A 22,342-nucleotide genomic window follows, 5' to 3' on the forward strand; every position below is an offset into this window, starting at 1 on the left:
TCCCACACGTTTACGACACTTGCCATTACTGTCGCAAAACAGAGACTCGCAGCAGCAGTCGTGCCATAATTTTTTTTCAATGCTTTATTGAAAATTACAAATATAAACATTTTTGGCACGTTTTTCACAGTACATACCTTGCATAAGTGTAGAAAGAATGCTAGGTGAACATCAATCAACAGTAAAACTTATAATAATAACATCAATATTGTAAATTCAGAGCAGTTGAAATAGAATAAAAATAAATACAAAAATAAATAGACAAAAATAAAATACATATAACACAGTCTAAATGTTGTTTTCAATAAGGAGGATTCGAATTAGTTTTAACTGTTCATTTCAGTGGGACACTTTTTAAAGATATATAATTTTTGTGCCTTTGTTATTGTCAGATATTTTAAGTACAATTTCAATTCATTCATGAAGACAATTCATTTGGGGGATGTTTTCATAACTCTATTCTTGTGGATGAAAAAAATTGCTAAACAAAGGATAATGTTGAAACATAGTTCATTGTTTTTGTTTTGCAAAAGCATACAGAAGGTGACATCATCTCTAGAGATAGCAGCTGGAAATAATATGATTTTTTGTTTAATCCAACTGTGAATGTTGACCCAGAATGTTTGCATCACATCACATGAGAAGAAGACATGGTCCGTGGTTTCAATGTCATTTTCACAGAATTTGCATAAATTGTCATTGATATTAAAGCGCAGTCTAAGTAATTCTTTAGAGGGCTGTCGTGCCATGATTTGCATTGGCCGTGCAGTGCGTGCATGGATGACAGGCCTGCAGCATTTCTGTTTATTCATTTGCCTATTTGTCATGTCTCTTTCCCTCTCATTGTTGATAGGCTACTTATCTTTACTATGTGACTAAATAAATACACAGTGCGTCCTATAAAACTGGTACATCATTAGTATAACATCATTTATAATAAAAATCACATCATTTTGACAATTTATTTTAATATTGCCATGAAGATAAATGTTTATACTGTGAGATCAGACAGCCTACACATTAGTAATCCACATTAAAAACAGAACTACAAGACAAATAAATGACAATATGATAATTCACAAAAACATAAATATGTTGACCTCAGTGCAATTAAGCGGTTATGGATAATGAATGAATGAATAGACATAGATAGCATAAATGATGTGAAATATAGAGTGAGTAGTAGACAATAAGAGCAGGGGCTCTTTATTATGTGCATGTTAGGAGAATGTGGGATGATTAAGTTTTTGTTATTGCTGTAATGAAGTTAATATAAAAGTAATGACTTCAACATCCTATTGATTTCAGCTAATGCCTTTAACTCTAACAGTCATAGAAAGTTCTAACTGTGCCATCTGAATGTCAAACTTTTTCCTGAATTGAAACTGCATGTTGTGTGGGATCAGGAATCTCCACAAATTAGCTGCATATGAACACATTTGTACAAGATAACATTTAAATCCTCTTTGCTGTCTGGCTCAGTGTGGCGATCCTTCAATAATTAATCTGTTACAATTAAAGACAACTTTTTCTTACAAGAAAACCCTCAGTGTTATGATAGTTAATGGATAAGAGTAATATTTGATAATTTCTTGGGCTTTCCTAGGTAGAAATGTGTGCCAAAATGACAGTGAAATTCTATTTTTTTGAAACACAACAGAGTTGTTGGTAATGGAATGCGTGTGAAATAAATTTTCCCAGGGCCTGACATCAAATTATCCTTCCTAACAAATCTATCAGATGAGATTTAGAGCCTCCTCTACCATAATTCCAGATGGTTCCATGTCCCTAATTGCACTGACAATTATATTTATCTGTTTCAAAGTTTGTGCTATCACTGTTATTGGCCTGAACTCCCATAAACACACATAGTGGGATCAGTAAACAGATTGCAGCTCTGTTTACAGTGAAATGAAGTGCTGTCCAGTCTGTTCTTTTGCTCATAACGACATAATGATCATGTTTGTGCTGTAGGCCTACAACTGCCTTACATAATACACAAATGGCATTGAATAGCTCATAATAAGCACATGGTTTCTATTATATAAGTTGATGTTACCTCAATGTGGTAAATTCTTCACATTATCTTTATCAATACAACTGCCCAGACAGGTTTTTCATGTCTACAGCCGTATCACCTTGTAAAGTGAATAGTTATTGTTGTAACAAAATGTTTTTCATGTTATAACAAGTTATTTTCATGTTATTGGGACAAAAAAATCACCCTGTCAATTTTCTATTTTTTTTCTATTTTATTTACACCCTACCAATCAGGTTCTTCTTTATGGTTGGAGTTCTTGGGTGTGCCTTCTCATGACAACATCCTCCACTAACATGCATTGTACACAGACATTAGCCCCTTTCATAGTGCTGTTTCATGCCGGGACATTTACGGCTCTGTAACGTCTCGCCTCCACTATGAACGCAGCTGAAGTAGGATGCCGGGATCAAATGATCCCACCAATTTTCCACGTCCAGAAGCAGTAACAGAGGAGGAAAATTGGTCGGACTGTTGGAAGCTGGACCACTATGAACGGGCTATCTCGACAAGGCCGAATATTTGACGTTGCTTGTGACGTCTAACACACACCTCCCACTTGGTCCAACAGTCATCCAATCACTGTTCACTGCGGCCGCCGTCGCTAAGTGCACAGTGTTCGCCGCTTATTGTAAACAAACCGGCTTGCTAACTGTGCATGTAGTGTCCACTGCTGATCGTAAACAAACCGGCATCGATAACTGTACACAGAGTGTCCGGTGCTTGTTGTAAACAAACGGAGGTCGCTAAGTGAACACATGCTGCTGCACCACATACACACTGTACTGCTACAGAGCTAACTGTGTAGCCTGTTAGCACTGTGCTACTGTGCAGCACTGCTGCTGCGCTGACTATCGTCTCCTCCACCTTGTTCCGTGACGCCAGACTGCACTATGAAAGGACAGAATATCACGCCTTCGCAGGATCACTATGAACGCCCTAAGGCAAAAGCCGGCACAGATCTTTCCGGCAATATAGCGGGACATTTGGAGGACCGCACTATGAAAGGGGCTATATATGTGAGCAATTCCATTCACAGCATAACTGGTTGTGTACATGAACGCATGGTTAAACAGCAAGTATATGGGGCACACCTGGTAGAGCGCGTACCATAGAGGCATTGTCCTCGTGATTGGGTGGCCCGGGTTCGAATCCGACTCGGAGCCCTTTCCCGCATATCTTCCCCTCTGTCTCCCCCTTTCACTCTGTCACTCTCAATAAAGCCTTGAAAATGGCCAAAAAAATATATTTAAAAAAACAGCAAGTATATATCTCCGAGCTAAGGCTGCGGTCACACATACAAAAATGCAGGCGAGTGACAATCACCTGCCGATGCAATATATGTAGGCAACGCAGGAAGTGATGCACACGGATATCAGCTGCTGGTTTGTTGTCCATTTGACAGCCAAGTGGGGCAGCCACACACACACACACACACACACACACACACACACACACACACACACACACACGTCTTCGTTACTGGTTTACCCGTCCATCTTGTTCTTGTGAATGCGTTATATCAGGAACACCTCAAGGCAATGTCTTCAAATTTGGCACCCCATTGCCCACTTGGACTGGACTGATTAGATTTTTTAGGCCATAGGTAAAATGTCAGTGACCTAACATTTGTCCCATATTTGTGAATGTGATATCTCAGGAAGGCTTTGGGATTATTTTTTTTACTTTGGCACAAATGTCCAATTAGATTTACAGATTAACTTTTTAATACACTCTGCATAGGCTACAAAGTGAATATCAAGTCAAATGGTCACTGGATTGGTTGTGATATTTATTGATTTTACTAATTTGCATATGTTACTTTTTTTATGTGGATGCTTGGCAGTGAGTTCATTAAATAGAAAGTCGCCGGTGAATTGACTAGATCTATCACTCTAGTTTCTGTTTTTATTTATGATATTGTTGTTTCACATATTTTATTCTTATTACTTTTTAAAATCATTATTATTTAGTCATATTATTTTCTATATGTTAATGCTGTGTCCTCATCTCATGTTCATTATATTTTTCATTTTGAATTGTACAAAACCTAAAACCTAAAACTCATGACGCTACTTGCTGTTATTTATTCAGGGAACAATAATTTTTCACCCTATATAAGTATACTTACCCTACTTCATTAAACAAGGCGCTGCTCCAGTGTTATTGCCACAATAATTGTATTCTCTGTAAAAAAATTTTTATCATAGATGCTTATAATAAATTGATTAATTAATTGCATTGTGTGTATGTGTGTGTGTGTGTGTGTGTGTGTGTGTGTGTGTGTGTGTGTTTGTGTGTGTGTTTGTGTGTGTGTGTGTGTGTAATATGAAGCATGTCAACAAATGAAGGCTATGCAACTCCCAAGTATGATATTTTAAAATGATCTTATCGATGCCTGAATGTAGTTTTTTTTTTTTACATAGTTAAGTAAAATATCCATATCAAACAAAAATAGCTAAATTAGAGATTATCAACATGCAAAGCAAAGAGAATTCCCTAGATATTTCACTGTATTTCTATCCTGATGCACAGCTAATGTAACCCTTATTATTCCATAAAGCGACTAGAGACTTGATCCAGACTAACCAAAGACGTGAAACTTGGTTTTGGACTATAATTTGAAGACTTGAGGCTTGACTCAGATTATGAAGCTAAGACTTGAAATTTGACTTTGACTTGGGTGAAATGGCTTGTAAAGCAACCAAACAATATTAAAACACAAAGCAGTTACTATTTCCTTAGGTTATTTTATACAGTCTAAATCAGGGATGGGCACTTAAATACTAGAGGGGGCCACAATTTTTCATTGACACTACAACAGGGTGACATATATAGCCGTGCATTTAACCAGATATGATGATGTTACAGTGCAGTAACTTAACATATTTCATGCTCTAATGCATGTATAACAGTCTAAATAGGAATACAAAAGGTTTGAAACAATAAAAAATAACCACTTACTGTGATTTTTATTTTATCAGTGCAAGAACAGCAGACCAACATTAATTGAAAGAAGTAATTTTGTGCAATTTTTACACTGCGCTTTTAAGATTTAATGCTCAAATGCATGTAGTTATACTGAGGGCCACTTCAAGTGAGGGTGCGGGCCGTATGCGGCCCCCGGGCCTCCAGTTGCCCTTTGTCGGCAACCTTTACTAACTAAAGAGCCATTGTTGGCCAAATAAATAAATAAATATCGTAATGGAGCCACAAACCTTATTTTCATAGACTTTCTGAAGCTATGGTGCACATTTTACTTCACTAAAATGTAAAAATAACATAAAATGTAATGCTGTATATAATCAACACATTTTAATAATTGAAGAATACAAATTGCTTTAGGCCTACACCAACAATCAATGAAAATGAAAATGTAAAGAAATAGAAAATACATTTCATTTTGTATGAGCCACTGGGAGCCACTGCAGCCACTTGGCAAAACTGCTATATTCAGAACTACGTTTCCCATGATTCACGTCGGCAGAGCGACCGTAAACAGGAGTAAGCGGAAACAAAAGGGGTTTTATAAAAACACAAACACATCCCCGGCTGTCGAAGTACTCAGGGAATAAACTACAGCCATTGGCTTCGCCAGTAATAATACTGAAATTCAAGTAAAGAGAGCGAGTCGACGCGAGCTGAGGAGCAAACTGAAAACATGGCACTGAAAAGAATACAGAAGGTAAATGTGACTGGCTGGATGTGGTGGCCAGCTAATGGAAGCTAACTGGCCCAGCAGAGGCTAACGGAAGAGTTCACTCCCTCAGAGAATTTAACAACCATTTCAATGCTTAAAACAACTTCTGCCAAACTTCGTAATGTTTTTTTAAATTTGTTTGACACATCCCAGAACAGACACAGAAGCCAATGACAACTTCAAACTTTTGTGCTAGCTCGCTGACAATTTAGCTAGTTATTAATTACTCTGCTGCTTCCATGACAATCTGTCACTCTTCGGAACTGTCAGCAGTGTGTGTGTGTGTGTGTGTGTGTGTTGTACTTGTAATGTTACGTGTCCTGCGGAGGTAAACAAGCTTTGTAGTTATCAGGAAAGTAACTTCTCTACGCACTATGTCGTTTCTATGTCGTTATAATACACCTGCTATCTAGTCCAGGGATGGGCAACTTAAATGCTGGAGGGGGCCACAATTTTTCATGGACACTACCACAGGGCCACATGTAGGACCGTGCACTTAACCAGATATGGTGAAACTGCAATTTTAAATATGTTTACAGTGCACTAACTTAACATATTTCATGCTCAAATGCATGTGTAACAGTATAAATAGGAATACAAAAGGTTTGAAGCAAATAAAAAATAACCACTTACTGTGATTTTTTTTTTATCAGTGCAAGAACAGCAGACCAACATTAATTGCAAGAAGTAATTTTGTGCGTTTTTACACTGCACTTTTAAGATTTCATGCTCAAATGCATGTAGTTGTACTGAGGGCCACTTCAAGTGAGGGTCTCCCGGGCCTCCAGTTGCCCATCCCTGATCTAGTTAGTGCTGTCAGTATAATATTGCATCAGGTGACTGAACAACCACAAGTCCTAATGAAAAAGCAGCAAAAAGCTTGTTCTTGTTCTTGGTTGATTTTTAGGTCTCCTTTCTCCTCCAACTTTTAGCCCCAACTAGGGCTGGGCAATATGGACCAAAAGTCATATCCCAATATATTTAGGCTGAATTGATATTCATTGATATACGATATATATCCAAATGTTTTTATCGCAAAGTGAGAGCAAATGTTCAATCAAAGTCAAAGCCAAATATGACACGTCACAAGTAGTTTTAATGAAACTGTTTATTTAATGAACATAAATACTCTATAACAACAGGAGTACCTTTTTAAAATAAATCAAAGCTCCATAAAGTGCACATTTAAATAAAAAAATATCTTAAATATAAACGGCCTATGAAATAAAATAGGCCAATCTTTTTCTGAAATATATATATTTATAAGAGAAAAGAGTAATGAACATTACAAAAGAACTAAATATGACAAACTCTAGTAAGGGCAGCATTTATATATAAAGAAAGAAAATGTATTTGATCTATATCAATATATGCAATATATGCAATTTTTCATGGACACTACCACAGGGCCACATATAGGACCGTGCACTTAACCAGATATGGTGAAACTGCAATTTTAAATATGTTTACAATGCAGTAACTTAACATATTTCATGCTCAAATGCATGTGTAACAGTATAAATAGGAATACAAAAGGTTTGAAGCAAATAAAAAATAACCACTTACTGTGATTTTTTTTATCAGTGAAAAAGCAGACCAACATTAATTGCAAGAAGTAATTTTGTGCATTTTTACACTGCACTTTTAAGATCTCATGCTCAAATGCATGTAGTTGTACTGAGGGCCACTTCAAGTGAGGGTCTCCCGGGCCTCCAGTTGCCCATCCCTGATCTAGTTAGTGCTGTCAGTTTAATATTGCATCAGGTGACTGAACAACCACAAGTCCTAATGAAGGCCAACAAATTGAAAGCAGTGGTGGAATGTAACTAGAGCTGCAACAATTATTCGATTAATTGAACAATAATCTATTAGATTTATGAACAAACTATTTTGATAATCAAATAATTGTTTTGAGCAGTTATTGTTTTTTGAATACAATCAGTCCAAATTCTCTGATTTCATCTTCTTCAATGTGAATATTTCTGGTTTATTTGTTCCTTTATGACAATAAACCGAATATCTCTTTGGTTTGTGGACAAAACAAGAGATTTGAGGATGTCATCTTGTGGTCTGGGAAACAGTAATTGATATTTTTCAACATTTTATTGACCAAACAATCGTTTAAATAATCGCAGATTAACCGATAATGAAAAAAATAGTTAGTTGCAGCCCTAAATGTAACTATAGCTAAGTATATAGCTGAGTGTTTACAATTATGTAACAACAGACTTGTACTCAACTGCATCTCAGAGGCAACTATTGTACTTGTTACTACCTTCAACTGACTGCTTTAGTTACTTTTCAGGTCAAGATTTAACACGAAAAAAGTGATACATTTGAAGTTATTATGCATTTTTATAAATAACAGTATATATTTAGTTGTCAGAATTAGGCCTGTCACAATAATTACTATATCGACTTATCGTTCAATATTATTTAAAGTAACGCTGCAAATGTTTGACAGGCATTATGAATTGCCAAAAAAAACCCCTATATTTCCCAAGCAGCAATTCCAGCTGTTTATATGTTATTTTAATAATAAAATAATTTAATACATAATGATTATTAGTTTATTTATTTGTTTTATTTAACTAGGATATTTTAATATTTCTAAGGAAAAGGATGTACTTATTATGCTCTAATGTGGTTATAAAGCTAAAACAACATTGCTACAACAATATTATCGTTTATCGTGATAGTTTTTGGGAAAATATATCGTCCTAAAAAATGTGTTATTGTGACAGGCCTAGTCAGAATAGGCTTGGGAACAGTAAGATGCTGCTTATATAAATGTATCAATAATAATAATCCAGTAAAATATACAGAATAATATAACAATTTGAGAGGGGCCATTCTACATAATGAGTACTTTTAGTTTTGGTACTTTACGTACATTTTGATGCTGATTTGTTTCTTTTTACTCTTTCTAGGGAGGCATCTTGGGACAAGTTATTTGCCATCGAAACATTAAATCTAACTTCAGCTATTTGGTGAAGTGGCACAGTGGGTGATACAGTGAACCCAAATCATAGTACAGCCTTTTCCTGCTGATGCTGCTCATTTGTTAATAAGTGACAAGACAAATTAAAAATAAACCTCTGTCTTATCTCCATTACTTTTAATGGTGTTTTATAAAAGAGCTATTTGCCAACTTTACACATTAAAATTAGTACTAACCACGGTTAGTAAACTACTTGGCCTGTGAAACAGTTTTATGTCTTCTGTGACTCTGGAGAAGCTTTGTTATATTTTAGAATATAACTGGGATATCTCAGTTTGGGTATGGAAATTAATAACGGCAGCCTGTCTGACAAACCAGGGTTGCTGAAAGATATGAATATTTACCAGGCAAGGAGTGCTGGGATACACCTTTAAAACATTGTGGCAAAAAACATCAGTTGGAAGAAGAGAAGAAGGGTATTAATGGAACAGTTGACGTTGGAAACAGTAGTTTGACACAAACACAAAAGAAAATTAACTCAGGGTCCACTTACTACTCCATCCATTGATGAATAATAAACCATGAGATGTGGTGGAGAACACCACGCTAAACTATCTGACATTGAGAGATTTTTTTGTCAATTGTTTGCTCTAATCTGATATCTTTGCTGAAAAAAACTTTGTGGTATGCATGAAGGGAAGTCTTTAGTTTTATGGTTTGTGCTCTTACCTTAGTTCTAGCTGAATAACTAACAGCACTATTTCTGCTGCTTTGACCAGGAGCTGCATGACCTACAGAAAGACCCCCCAGCACAGTGCTCTGCTGGCCCAGTAGGGGATGACTGTGAGTACACATATACATTTCATGTTTCACCTGAGTGTATTCCTGAGTGTAGTTCTATTGTTAAAAGGTGGTAATATCACAACATTGGACCAAAAATGTCTTTCTGAAAAGAAAATGTTCCACCGACTTACACTAACAAGCATAGGAGGCAATTGTTGGAACACCTTCTGCCCTAGAAATTGAAACAACAGCGCGGATGTTTTACGAGTTGATTGTTTTATGATTTTTGTTTTTGAAAAGAGGGACAGGCACAGTTGAGGTAAAAAGAGGAAGAGCCCAGTCCAGATTCCAATCCAGGGCAGTTTGAGTGTAGTAAGATTTACGACGTTATGATTATCCATTATTGTAGCCATTGAGGGGAGATTCTGCTCTTGGGGCCGCACGTACACAGCCTGTAGTAATACGTTTCTTCAGTTTTACATTTCGTCACACTGTTACAATAATCGCCTAAGTCATTTTTTGTCAAAATGGGTTTTTTTTTTGCCTAAATCATCTCCTCTTAACGCCGGCCACCTATGGTAAAATCACCTACATCCTCAGTTGATCAGATCATGTGATTTTACCCCTTTAAGATCATCATTTCTTTGACAATTTGCCACATTCATAGGCATCAGATAAGAACCCAGCAAAGAAGAGCTAGAGGGGGATTGTTTAGTTATCAGTTTAGTTTATCAGTGTTTTATTGTTGACACTAATATTGGTAACACTTTATTTTGAAGGTGTCTACATAAGAGTGTCATAAACATGACATGGGATGTGTCATGAACATTAATGACACTTTGAAGTAACATTAATGCTCATGATACTTGTCATGTCATGTGACTCTTATGTAGACACCTTCAAAATAAAGTGTTACCATATCTTGCTTAAGTCACAAAGGCATGTTCAACAAATTGCCTAAGTCATTTATTTCTCTTAAATTACATAATTTACACACAGTGTTATTACTTTGCCAATAGCCATCCTTTGTTACATCCTTTTTGAGTGAAATGATCAATAAATGTTTATATATATATATATATATATATATATATATAGATAAGTTTTTTGTGTTTCCTGCAAAACTTGAAAAGAGTTAAATGAGTTAGGCGATTATTTTAACAGGGTGACGATATGGAGTGTTTTTGGTTTGGGAAAGGCAAAAAATGTCACTATGCAACTTCCCCATGCGTGTTCACTACGTCATGTTTAAAAGGTATTGACTATACTGAACACACATTGTAATCAAATTAGCTTTTAGCAGTGGAGTCGCTGCTAACTGACTCACCTTTGTCAATCCAGCTGTGATTTTGCATAACTTCCTCTTTAAAAGCATATTAAAAGATAATGAAAGCCACAGAAACGTAAATAATATCTTTGAACTATAATGAGGTGTTGAGTGAATTCAAAATTGGTATTAATTGATATTCGGGCTGCCTTTGCATTCGCTGCGTGTCTGTTTAGCCTAATCTGTTTCTCCCCTCTTGGTTTGAACAATTTCTCTTTTGCTTTGGATATGTTTGAATGTGATTTTCAAATAAAGTCACAGCCCTAGTGACCACTTCTATTTGCACTGGTTTAACTCACAATGTCGGTCTCACTGGTCGATGACTGTCAGCCATTGGAATTTGGCAATGGATCATAGATCAGCCCAACCCTAGAAGTCAGTCATAATGATCAATGAACAGCACAGCCACGATGTAAACATTATTGTAGTCCTTACTGAATGGCCTTTTTAAACCTTGAAGCATTAATTTTCTGTTTTTCATCTAAATATCTTTGTGAGTAATGGATGATGGCTGATGAACATTGTGTCTGTCTGTGACGGGAACAGCTTACATTTATCTGTCTCTCTCTTTCTCGCTTGATTGCTTTTAGTGTTTCACTGGCAGGCAACCATAATGGGTCCGGTGAGTATCACATCATAACTTTCATTCCTCTCATGCTGACTACTGTACTTGTGCTACATTAGAAATGTTCTCTCAGTAGCTATTGGGACTTGTTTACTATTGTTTGACATAAACCAAAAGTGTGGATTTGTTTGGACTGTTTCTGCATTTCCTTTCATAGTTTTGCATCCCCTCCTATGACTTTAAAATTGTATATTTTATTAGCGTCATTAGCCAAAATCTAACAAATTCCCAAATAAAGGAGAGTATAGTACACCTTAATCCAAGGTTGTCACAATTACAGAATTTTAAAGTTTGATACAAGACTGGTATTGAACAAGGGTTCAATACCAGTCTTGTATCAAACTTTGAGTGATGTACTCTTCCCCCCTGAGACTAGCAGTGATGTTGGATTTACACAGGCAAAAAAAATCAGATTTTTTTTTTTACCCAATGAAACATGTACCTAAAGGTTAAATGTATTCTTCTGTTTGACCTCCAGTCTATGTGATACCTCTTTAAATACCACAGCAAAAAGCTTGTTCTTGTTCTTGGTTGATTTTTAGGTCTCCTTTCTCCTCCAACTTTTAGCCCCAACTAGGGCTGGGCAATATGGACCAAAAGTCATATCCCGATATATTTAGGCTGAATTGATATTCATTGATATACGATATATATCCAAATATTTTTATCGCAAAGTGAGAGCAAATGTTCAATCAAAGTCAAAGCCAAATATGACACGTCACAAGTAGTTTTAATGAAACTGTTTATTTAATGAACATAAATACTCTATAACAACAGGAGTACCTTTTTAAAATAAATCAAAGCTCCATAAAGTGCACATTTAAATAAAAAAATATCTTAAATATAAACGGCCTATGAAATAAAATAGACCAATCTTTTTCTGGAATAAATATATTTATAAGAGAAAAGAGTAATGAACATTACAAAAGAACTAAATATGACAAACTCTAGTAAGGGCAGCATTTATATATAAAGAAAGAAAATGTATTTGATCTATATCGATATATGCGATATGGTCTAATTCCATATCACATTTAAAAATATATAGATATATTTTTTATATCGATATATCGCCCAGCCCTAGCCCCAACTCATCTATACTATACAGATATAATGTAATCTATAATCTGCAAATAACATGGACGAAGGCTGAAATTCAACCGTGGTGTTATCTTATAATTACAGACTTCACTTTTTAAAACAAAATCACCATTGTCAAACTTCAAAATCCAGATAATCAAAAGGACTTTAATATACTGATCATTCAGTCTGAATGATTTTCTGACAGCAATAACTAAAATATCTTTATTTCAGGGTGACAGTCCTTACCAAGGAGGAGTTTTCTTTCTCACGATCCACTTCCCCACCGACTACCCATTCAAGCCACCAAAGGTGAGAGTTGGTTTGCTTATTAAAAATGTTTGCATGTCATACTGTGGAATTAATCATGTTCAATGTCCTGGAAATGTCTCTTATGTCATAAATGCTTCAAGGGATAATACTTGACAAGTTCCATGATTGCACTATGGTGTTATCAAGCCTATCACAGGGCCTCTTGATAAGGAGAATTCCATATGCCATCATATTAAAAAGCATAAATCATTCAAATATATGTAATGTTTGTTTGAAACATCACAAAATATAATTCATGTGCCTCTGAATCCCTGCCTTTTAACCTTCAGCTAATCAAGAGGAAGTTCACAAGGCTGTGCAAAAACAATAGGAGCTTTCATTTATGAACATACTCAGCCTATAAAAGCATAAAATAGTGCTTCATCCACAGACTACATCATTTATCTTTTAAGAACATGGTGACTTATGTTAGTAATTGTCATTTTTGTGTTGGTCTGAACTAGGGATGGGCGTTCGGAAGAAACCTGCCAACTCAATTATCTATAACGTTAAAGATCAATTAATCGATTAATCGCTGCATGCATACATGGGCAAAATAAAAGACATATATACAGTACTATGCAAAAGCCTGTTTTGATAACGAACGCTTTTATTTTGAAAGGATAAAAAGAGACTTCCTGTTGATCGTAACACTAACTAAACTGAAATTACACTGTAAAGATAACGTCAAGGAGTTCAATGATTTATATTTTAGCCCCCGAAGAGGCATGATGTTAGTTTTCATAGTAATCTTGCATTTTTAAATGTGTTTTGTGTTTAAATAAGTTTTGGATCAAATTAAACCTAGTAATTCATGTAAGCAAAGTTTTATGCAGTAAGCTAGTTTTGCTCAAATTAATACTCTTGTATTTCTGTTTGTTTTAGAATTGTTATTGCAACTTCCAGTTTAAACTGTAGCTTTATCCAACTTAATTCTCAGCTCATTGGCTTATTGACGTTCGGGCCACAGAAGTGAACGATCAGCCATGTTTCAGTTTCCAGTAGAAAAAAAACACAGATTGATTAAAAATTCCACATGATCGACCAAATTCTTAACAACCATTAGTTTGAACCATTAGTGAGGTGTCTCTTACAGTTCATGGCGTCAGCTTTATTTTATCACAGTGACTTTAAGCTCTTAGTGGAGCGGCTAAGTGATATAATCTTTCAGTTTATGATACAAGCGTGAAAATTGGCATGAACACTCTCCATGGGTCACTTGACAAGAAAATTGTCCGAGACATTTAAAATTTTAAGATGGCGGCCATTTTTCAAGATGGCCGACACCTAAGTGGAGCAGTTAAGTGATATAATGGTTTATTTGGTGATACAAGCATAAAAATTGGCATGAGCAGTCTCTGTTGGTCACTTGACAATAACCCACTCACAGTTACTTGAAATTCCAAGATGGCGGCCATTTTTCAAGATGGCCGACACCTTAGTGGAGCAATTGAATGATATAATGGTTTATTTGGTGACACAAGCATAAAAATTGGCCTGAGCAGTCTCCATGGGTCACTTATCAAGAAAATTGTCCGAGACATTTGAAAGTGTAAGATGGCGGCCATTTTTCAAGATGGCCGACACCTTAGTGGAGCAATTAAATTATATAATGGTTTATTTGGTGATACAAGCAAAAAAATTGGCATGAGCAGTATCTGTGGGTCACTTCACAATAACCCACCCACAGTTACTTGAAATTCCAAGATGGCGGCCATTTTCAAGATGGCCGACACCTTAGTGGAGCAATTGAATGATATAATGGTTTATTTGGTGATACAAGCATAAAAATTGGCCTGAGCAGTCTCCATGGGTCACTTATCAAGAAAATTGTCAGAGACATTTGAAAGTGTAAGATGGCGGCCATTTTTCAAGATGGCCGACACCATAGTGGAGCAATTAAATTATATAATGGTTTATTTGGTGATACAAGCATAAAAATTGGCATGAGCAGTATCTGTGGGTCACTTCACAATAACCCACCCGCAGTTACTTGAAATTCCAAGATGGCGGCCATTTTCAAGATGGCCGACACCTTAGTGGAGCAATTGAATGATATAATGGTTTACTTGGTGATACAAGCATAAAAATTGGCATGAGCAGTATCTGTAGGTCACTTGACAATAAGCAACGCACAGTTACTTGAAATTCCAAGATAGCGGCCATTTTTCAAGATGGCCGACACCTTAGTGGAGCAGTTAAGTGATACAATGGTTTATTGGGTCATATACGCATAAAAACTGGCATGAGCAGTATCTGTGGGTCACTTGACAATAAGCCAGCCACAGCTACTTGAAATTTCAAGGCGGCAATTTTTTTTTTCAGGATGACTGCCGCCTGCCATGTGGGCCTTTACATTATGAATTTTCTCATAGAAATGTATTGGGTTCCTCAAGAGAGGTTGTTTGACTGTGCTTTGTCTGAATCCTTGCCCACGACCTGTCCAGTTTGGTAAAACCTGACAGGAGTTCCCTCCCACCGGCGTAGCTCTCCGGGTTCACCGAGGTACACATGCTCCCTTACCATGAGGGCTTTTGTAAATACTTTTTTTAATTACTTTTTTTATAACTAACCATTACTACTGCCATTACTACTGCCATTAAACATGCCAAATAAATACTAAGCGGTGGGGAAACACAGTTGTGGTGCTGAACGGACAGTGCTCCAAAATAATAATTGAGCAATGGTTAATATTGAATGGCAATAATGACAGATCCAGAGGCAACAGCAGCTCTGGCTGACACGGAACCATGACAAACAGTATCTGAAACTATACTAGGGAACTAAACTGAAAATGTGAAAGCAATGTTACAAAGTAAAAACTGAACATGTCACAGTAATAGGCTGGTGACAAAATAGAACATAATGCGCCGATGTGGCGAGGGGAAGCCGAGCCATAGGCCTACACTTGAAAACACAAAGGACAACAAGGAATAACACTGGCAAAAGAAACAAGCAAATACGTTCTAGCAGGGGCAACTGAGTCCATATCTGTAGCACTTACACTTTCCAGTACAAGCCTTGGTGCACCCACATTTTGTCAACTCCCAACAACTCTCCGCAATAGGTGGAAGTGGAGTCCAGAAGACTTTCCACTCCTTGTCCTGTTTAACCCATCCCCAGTCGGACGGGCTCGGCATTTGTGGGTGTCTGTTCAATGCCTGTCCCCACACATATCCAGCCTCATAAGAAGTCTGGGATCTTCTTGACCTCTTGACATGGATATCTTTGGTATCTTCAGTGTCTTTAGCAGCAGTGGATGCCTTTTTTTTTTGCCCTTTCCAGCTGTGTGTTGTTGAACATAAGTTTACAGCTTGAATGATATTTTGCTCTGTTTCTTGTCAATGTGCTTTCTATGCCATCACCTTCATCTAGTCGGGTTGGACTACGTAAGATAGGCAGAGCATTTATTTTATGAAATTATGGAACATTTGTGGCAATGGTATCATAACCAGTATGACCTTGGTGTCCTGCTGTTTGTTTTCTCAACTGTTATGATTGCTTCTGCAATGTCTGCAGAAAATTCAAAGGCAGAGGCCAAGGGTTTAGCCTTTTACCACTTTTTAATAAGCACTTTGATGAATGGGATACAACTAAGTTCATGCCTTAACCCTACACTTAGTCCAATTGTTCATCCAATGCCATTTTTACCCTGTACGATCTGTACACCACCCGGTTAACTAAAACTACTCAGAGAGTTGTCGTCTCTTCTTTGACTAACTTTACAATTAGCTGACGTTGAACCCCACTCTGAGTTTAACAGCAGTCATATATCACCAGTGTGCCCTGGTAGTGCAGATACTCACCCTTGTCTAATCTGTCTATGATCAACAAATCAAAACAACTGTATTATGATGTGTTAAAACTTGTTTTCCAGAATAATCTAAAACCCAATACATTTCTCTGAGAAAATTTATCTTTTGAGGATCCAGGGGGCAGCCATCTTGAAAATAGAAATTTCAAGTGGCTGGGAGTGTTTTTTTGTCAACCCAAGTAACTGTGGGTGGCCTATTGTAATTGAAAGGCCCACATGGCAGGCGGCAGTCATCCTGAAAAAAAAAATTGCCGCCTTGAAATTTCAAGTAACTGTGGCTGGCTTATTGTCAAGTGACCCACAGATACTACTCATGCCAGTTTTTATGCGTATATGACCCAATAAACCATTGTATCACTTAACTGCTCCACTAAGGTGTCGGCCATCTTGAAAAATGGCCGCTATCTTGGAATTTCAAGTAACTGTGCGTTGCTTATTGTCAAGTGACCTACAGATACTGCTCATGCCAATTTTTATGCTTGTATCATCAAAAAAAACATTATATCATTCAATTGCTCCACTAAGGTGTCGGCCATCTTGAAAATGGCCGCCATCTTGGAATTTCAAGTAACTGTGGGTGGGTTATTGTGAAGTGACCCACAGATACTGCTCATGCCAATTTTTATGCTTGTATCACCAAATAAACCATTATATAATTTAATTGCTCCACTAAGGTGTCGGCCATCTTGAAAAATGGCCGCCATCTTACACTTTCAAATGTCTCGGACAATTTTCTTGTTAAGTGACCCATGGAGACTGCTCAGGCCAATTTTTATGATTGTATCACCAAATAAACCATTATATCATTCAATTGCTCCACTAAGGTGTCGGCCATCTTGAAAAATGGCCGCCATCTTGGAATTTCAAGTAACTGTGGGTGGGTTATTGTCAAGTGACCAGCAGAGACTGCTCATGCCAATTTTTATGCTTGTATCACCAAATAAACCATTATATCACTTAACTGCTCCACTTAGGTGTCGGCCATCTTGAAAAATGGCTGCCATCTTAAAATTTCAAATGTCTCGGACAATTTTCTTGTTAAGTGACCCATGGAGAGTGTTCATGCCAATTTTCACGCTTGTATCATAAACTGAAAGATTCTGGCAAAAATGAGCACTTAGCCGCTCCACTATCTTGGCACCTGTGTTGAATGACATTATAGAGTTGACATCCCTAAGAGTAGCTTTCTGTCCAATGGACTATGTGAATCACTTCTAAATGACCCAAGTATCCATTTCAGCGATATACTCTGAGTACTCTGAGTACACACTATTCTCCCATATTTACTTTTAGTTTGTGTTATCATCTGATTATTATATTGTGACAACCCTGTACCCAACTTTTCTCCCTTCATTCAGAAGTGGTAACACTACCACCAGAAAAACAAAAAACAAATTTTAGATCTCTTGCTACAAGGTAACTAGGGAAGGTCATCTTCTCTGCTCATACTGACTTTGTGTGACTGTTTCTTTTACAGGTAGCATTTACAACTAAGATTTATCACCCAAATATAAACAGCAACGGGAGTATCTGTTTGGACATTCTACGGTCACAGTGGTCTCCAGCACTAACAGTGTCAAAAGGTAATTACAGTTTCTTTTACTATCACAATGCCAACTGGAACTAAAACAGCAACTCCTCTCTTATTATTTAGTTTTTATGTCTGTTTTTCTTGTTATCGCTTTTTTACAAAGCACCATTTTTAGATACAAAGTATTGGCTGTGAGGTTACCTTATGAAGTGACTTTTAAAGTGTACCTACATTACTATGATTGAAAGATTATCTAAATTTTGTCAAATTTCATTATAGTTACAATTCAAATAAGGTATACAGGGATGCACAACAAGGTTTCCATTATCATGAATTAATGGGCGACTCACAGCACTTGCCTCCACGGAGTCCAATAATTCTTTATTTTGGACACCTTGAAGGGCATTAACCCACTTATACCATGGTATTAAATCAAATCACGTCCTGTTGAACTCTCATGGCTCAGCTGGCTGTGGTCACTCGAGAGAACACGTCCGCCATCTTGCTCCCTCTCTCTCCCTCTCTCTCCCTCATTTTTCTCCCTCATCCCTCACTATGATTTGGGCCCTCATTGGAATAGTGAATTTCCCAGTCCCTTACCCTAACCCTTAACCTAACCTTCACCATCACAGCTAAATGCTAACTAAATAAACCTATTTGTAACCTTAACCCTAAAACTAATCTGAATTCTCAAACAAGCCTTTAAAGAAGTGAGGACCGGCCAAAATGTCTTCACTTCACAATAATGTCCTCATTCTGTTGGTCAAAAACGTGTTCCGGTCCTCACTATGTAGGAAGTACAAGAACGCGCGCGCGCGCGCGCGCGCACGCACACACACACACACACACACACACACACACACACACACACACACACACACACACACACACACACACACACACACACACACACACACACACACACACACTCTTAGGTGTCCTTTTTGTTTTGTATAGAGAGGAAACAAAATTACGTATTTCTGTAGGCCAACCCAGAAGTAGCATCTTCATGGGAGATGAGAATTGGCCTATGGGATTTTTGCATTGGATTTTTGATCATTGCAGAAAATAAGCTCTGTGTAATACACGTTTCTGATGCTTACATGTTTTGTTCAGCAGGATAATCTTCACAAATGAACACCACTTTTATGATGTTTGAAGCGTTAATACAGCCGATAGAAGTCAAAAGCTAACGTTATGCTGTAGTGAACTACACCATGGTCGCACTTTAGTGATGCAGAAGTCCCTTCAGACGCTCTCTGACAAGCTAACCAGTAGTTTTGACAAGCTCGCAAATCCGTAGCCTAATAAATAGTTTATTAACATAATTTACAATCTACAAGAGTTTACATGTCGACTGAAACACACAACTAGAGTCTGTGAGGCGGACTAGTTAGAGAGTTCCTGTCCGTGTCTGGTGTGATGACGTTTAATAGCTCCAACAACCACTGTAGTCTCATTTAGCCACCTTTTTAAGGACACATAAAAATGTCAAAATTCACAAGTGGGGGGATTTACTAATGTATTTTATGTCGAACAACAAAACACGAACATCTCATCTAACCAAAAACCCATTCAAAATCCTCACTGAGTTTGAGACAATAGACCCCAGGGCGCTAAAATGCTGACTTACTTCCTGGTTAAAGAACTAATTTCTGTGGCGCCTCCACCACTTCTCAGCCAATACTAACAGGGTGCATAGAATACAAAACCCATCACTCCTGGAGACTACAAGTAGGGATAACATCCTTTCTCTTCATGTTCACTAATGTGATCTTTTTCATTCTTCTTCATTGCAGTTTTATTGTCCATATGTTCATTGCTTTGTGATCCAAACCCAGATGACCCCTTAGTTCCAGACATAGCACACATGTACAAGAACGACAAAGACAAGTGAGTATACACTCAGGCTCAGGTTGTGCTACATTGACTACTAATAACAACATCAGGTGAAATGTATATTTAATGTTGCCAGTCATTATAATCAACTTACTCTTTATTTCCTCAGATACAACAAACTAGCAAAAGATTGGACCCAAAAGTATGCCATGTAAAGAAAAAAAGATGAAGTAAAACATGCTGAGAATTTTTCTTTCTTCCCTCTTTTTTTAAAGTCACAACACACTGTAAATTATAGTAAGGAATCATTAAATAATCCTAGGTAACTTCCATCAAACAGAACTTTAACATTAACATTATTATTAATCTGAGACCACAACATATACATTCTTGTTCTGAAAGGAAGCAGAGGGTTTACTTTTTACGTTGAGCAGATGAAAACGATTGTCTATGTTCATTTTAATGGATACTGTGACTTTTTACATCTTGTAACAGATGAAGGAAAGAAACGCACTGTTGCAGCTTCCCTGAAAATGGGAGGAATTACAATGAAAGTCATGTATTACTGTCTTCTTTCTATTATTATATTATTATTATTAAGATTGTTATTGTTATTATTTGTATAGTATTAAAATCCTCCGGAAGACTTCTTTTAAATTAGAGTAATTACAATGTACATCTGTCATTAAAGTGATGTACTCTTCCCCCCTGAGACTAGCAGTGATGTTGGATTTACACAGGCAAAAAAAATCAGATTTTTTTTTTTACCCAATGAAACATGTACCTAAAGGTTAAATGTATTCTTCTGTTTGACCTCCAGTCTGTCTGTATATCGATCTATGCTATAGAAATGGTAAAAAAAAAAAATAAAAAAAAATCCCATTTTCTGTTCCTGTGTTAACAGTCTCTCACTTGTGTCTTTGAGGCCTGTGTGGCACTTTTTATACTGAATAAAGAATGGTACAGTTTTATCATGACTTTGTGGTTTTTATCACTGATGTGTGGAAAGCAGTTTGTGTTTGCCTGTCTTGTTCTGTTGATATAGTGTTCACATAGTTTGGTATTAATATGGTTAAGGTTGTAATTACTACCTAGTCTATGATAGCTACAATCTCCAGTTTTACTACTATTGCCTTCCCCCATATTTCATGTGTGATGCTTTAATTTAACCCTTAATAGGGCACTCATTGAAATACTTGCAAATTCCAAATTTCAACCCTAGAGAATATTGGAGGATATTACATACAGCCAGAATGTGGACTGTGGAATGTGTAAAAAAACATACGGACCCGGGGAAGGAGGGTAATATTTTGAGAAAAAAATGTATGAGATTAAAGTGGCAAATCTACGACAAAAAAATATGTAGATTTATGAGATTTTAAGTGGTGAAACTGGGAGGAAAAAATTGCTTTTCCCCCACTTTTTTTTCTCGTAAATCTGACTTTTTTCGCACAGATTTGCCGCTTTAAATCTCTTAAATCTGCGACTTTTTTTCTTGTAGATTTGCCACTTTAATCTAGTAAATTTGCAACTTTTTTCTCAAAATATTACCTTCATTTTTACATTGGAGGTCAAGGTCAATAAAGTTAATATTATTATATTATTATCATACTGATCCATGTGTAAATCCATGTGGTTCTATGACCAAACAGAGAGACATGGGGACCTCATTTTGATATCCACTGAAATTACCAAATATAGTTCTTCGCCCGATAAAGGGTTAACCCAACTGAATTCAACAATATGTAAACTTTAAGCACAAATGCAATGGTGGCCTTACAACCCAATCGTGACAGGGTCTCAAGATCAGGTAAGAAATCTGGACCCATCTGTAGGCCATTATAGATATTTTTTTATCTTACTACTGTATAATCTGAAACAATTTTCAAATAGATTAGTGCAAATCACTTAAAATTGACCTGGAAATGCCTGGGTCCTTGGGGCATTTACCTGCTTTTTCTGGTTGGCAAGATTTCTGGTTGGCAAGGGCATGTCTTTGCCTAAAATGCTTAATGTTTTCACATATATGAAAGTATGGTTTTAACACTGTAAGGTAGTTCATTGAGAGCCTACAGTTGTGAAACAAGTATTTGCCTTTGTAACACATACACTACACACAAGCTCTTACTGTTCAAAGACTATATCAGTACAGTGCTGTCATATTATATGTTTTTACTGCTTTGATTAAGTTTTATTATTATTTATCTAGCTGTGTCAAATCAGTTTTATTTTTTTATTTTTTATTATCAGTTCCTATAATAAGTCCATAATAACCTGTGTATTCAGAACAGACACTCTGAACCTTAAGGACAAAATGTCCCCATTGAAACCCAGTTAAACCATAATGTTTGA

The 22,342-nt window shown here is 36.7% G+C and overlaps 1 protein-coding gene across 1 annotated transcript; it reads left to right on the forward strand.

The window, feature by feature from the left end:
• The first annotated feature begins 5,540 nt into the window (after positions 1 to 5,540).
• ube2d1b (ubiquitin-conjugating enzyme E2D 1b) lies at positions 5,541 to 20,899 on the forward strand. Its single transcript, XM_059325042.1, has 7 exons — positions 5,541 to 5,723; positions 9,459 to 9,522; positions 11,380 to 11,411; positions 12,729 to 12,806; positions 18,098 to 18,203; positions 19,951 to 20,044; positions 20,160 to 20,899. The coding sequence occupies exons 1-7, from the start codon at positions 5,700 to 5,702 to the stop codon at positions 20,203 to 20,205; spliced, it is 444 nt and encodes a 147-aa protein (XP_059181025.1). The 5' UTR covers positions 5,541 to 5,699; the 3' UTR covers positions 20,206 to 20,899.
• The last annotated feature ends 1,443 nt before the right edge of the window (positions 20,900 to 22,342 follow it).

Source organism: Centropristis striata, chromosome 21 (genome assembly GCF_030273125.1).
Source record: "Centropristis striata isolate RG_2023a ecotype Rhode Island chromosome 21, C.striata_1.0, whole genome shotgun sequence".
In the NCBI taxonomy this organism is placed as follows: domain Eukaryota; kingdom Metazoa; phylum Chordata; class Actinopteri; order Perciformes; family Serranidae; genus Centropristis; species Centropristis striata.

Bases quoted from the DNA above. Each gene is read 5' to 3' on its own strand.
- ube2d1b (XM_059325042.1), top strand. From the start codon at position 5,700: ATGGCACTGAAAAGAATACAGAAG. The intron at 9,523-11,379 runs GTGAGTACACAT...GATTGCTTTTAG, and splicing joins TGGCCCAGTAGGGGATGACT to TGTTTCACTGGCAGGCAACC. The intron at 12,807-18,097 runs GTGAGAGTTGGT...TTTCTTTTACAG, and splicing joins ACCCATTCAAGCCACCAAAG to GTAGCATTTACAACTAAGAT.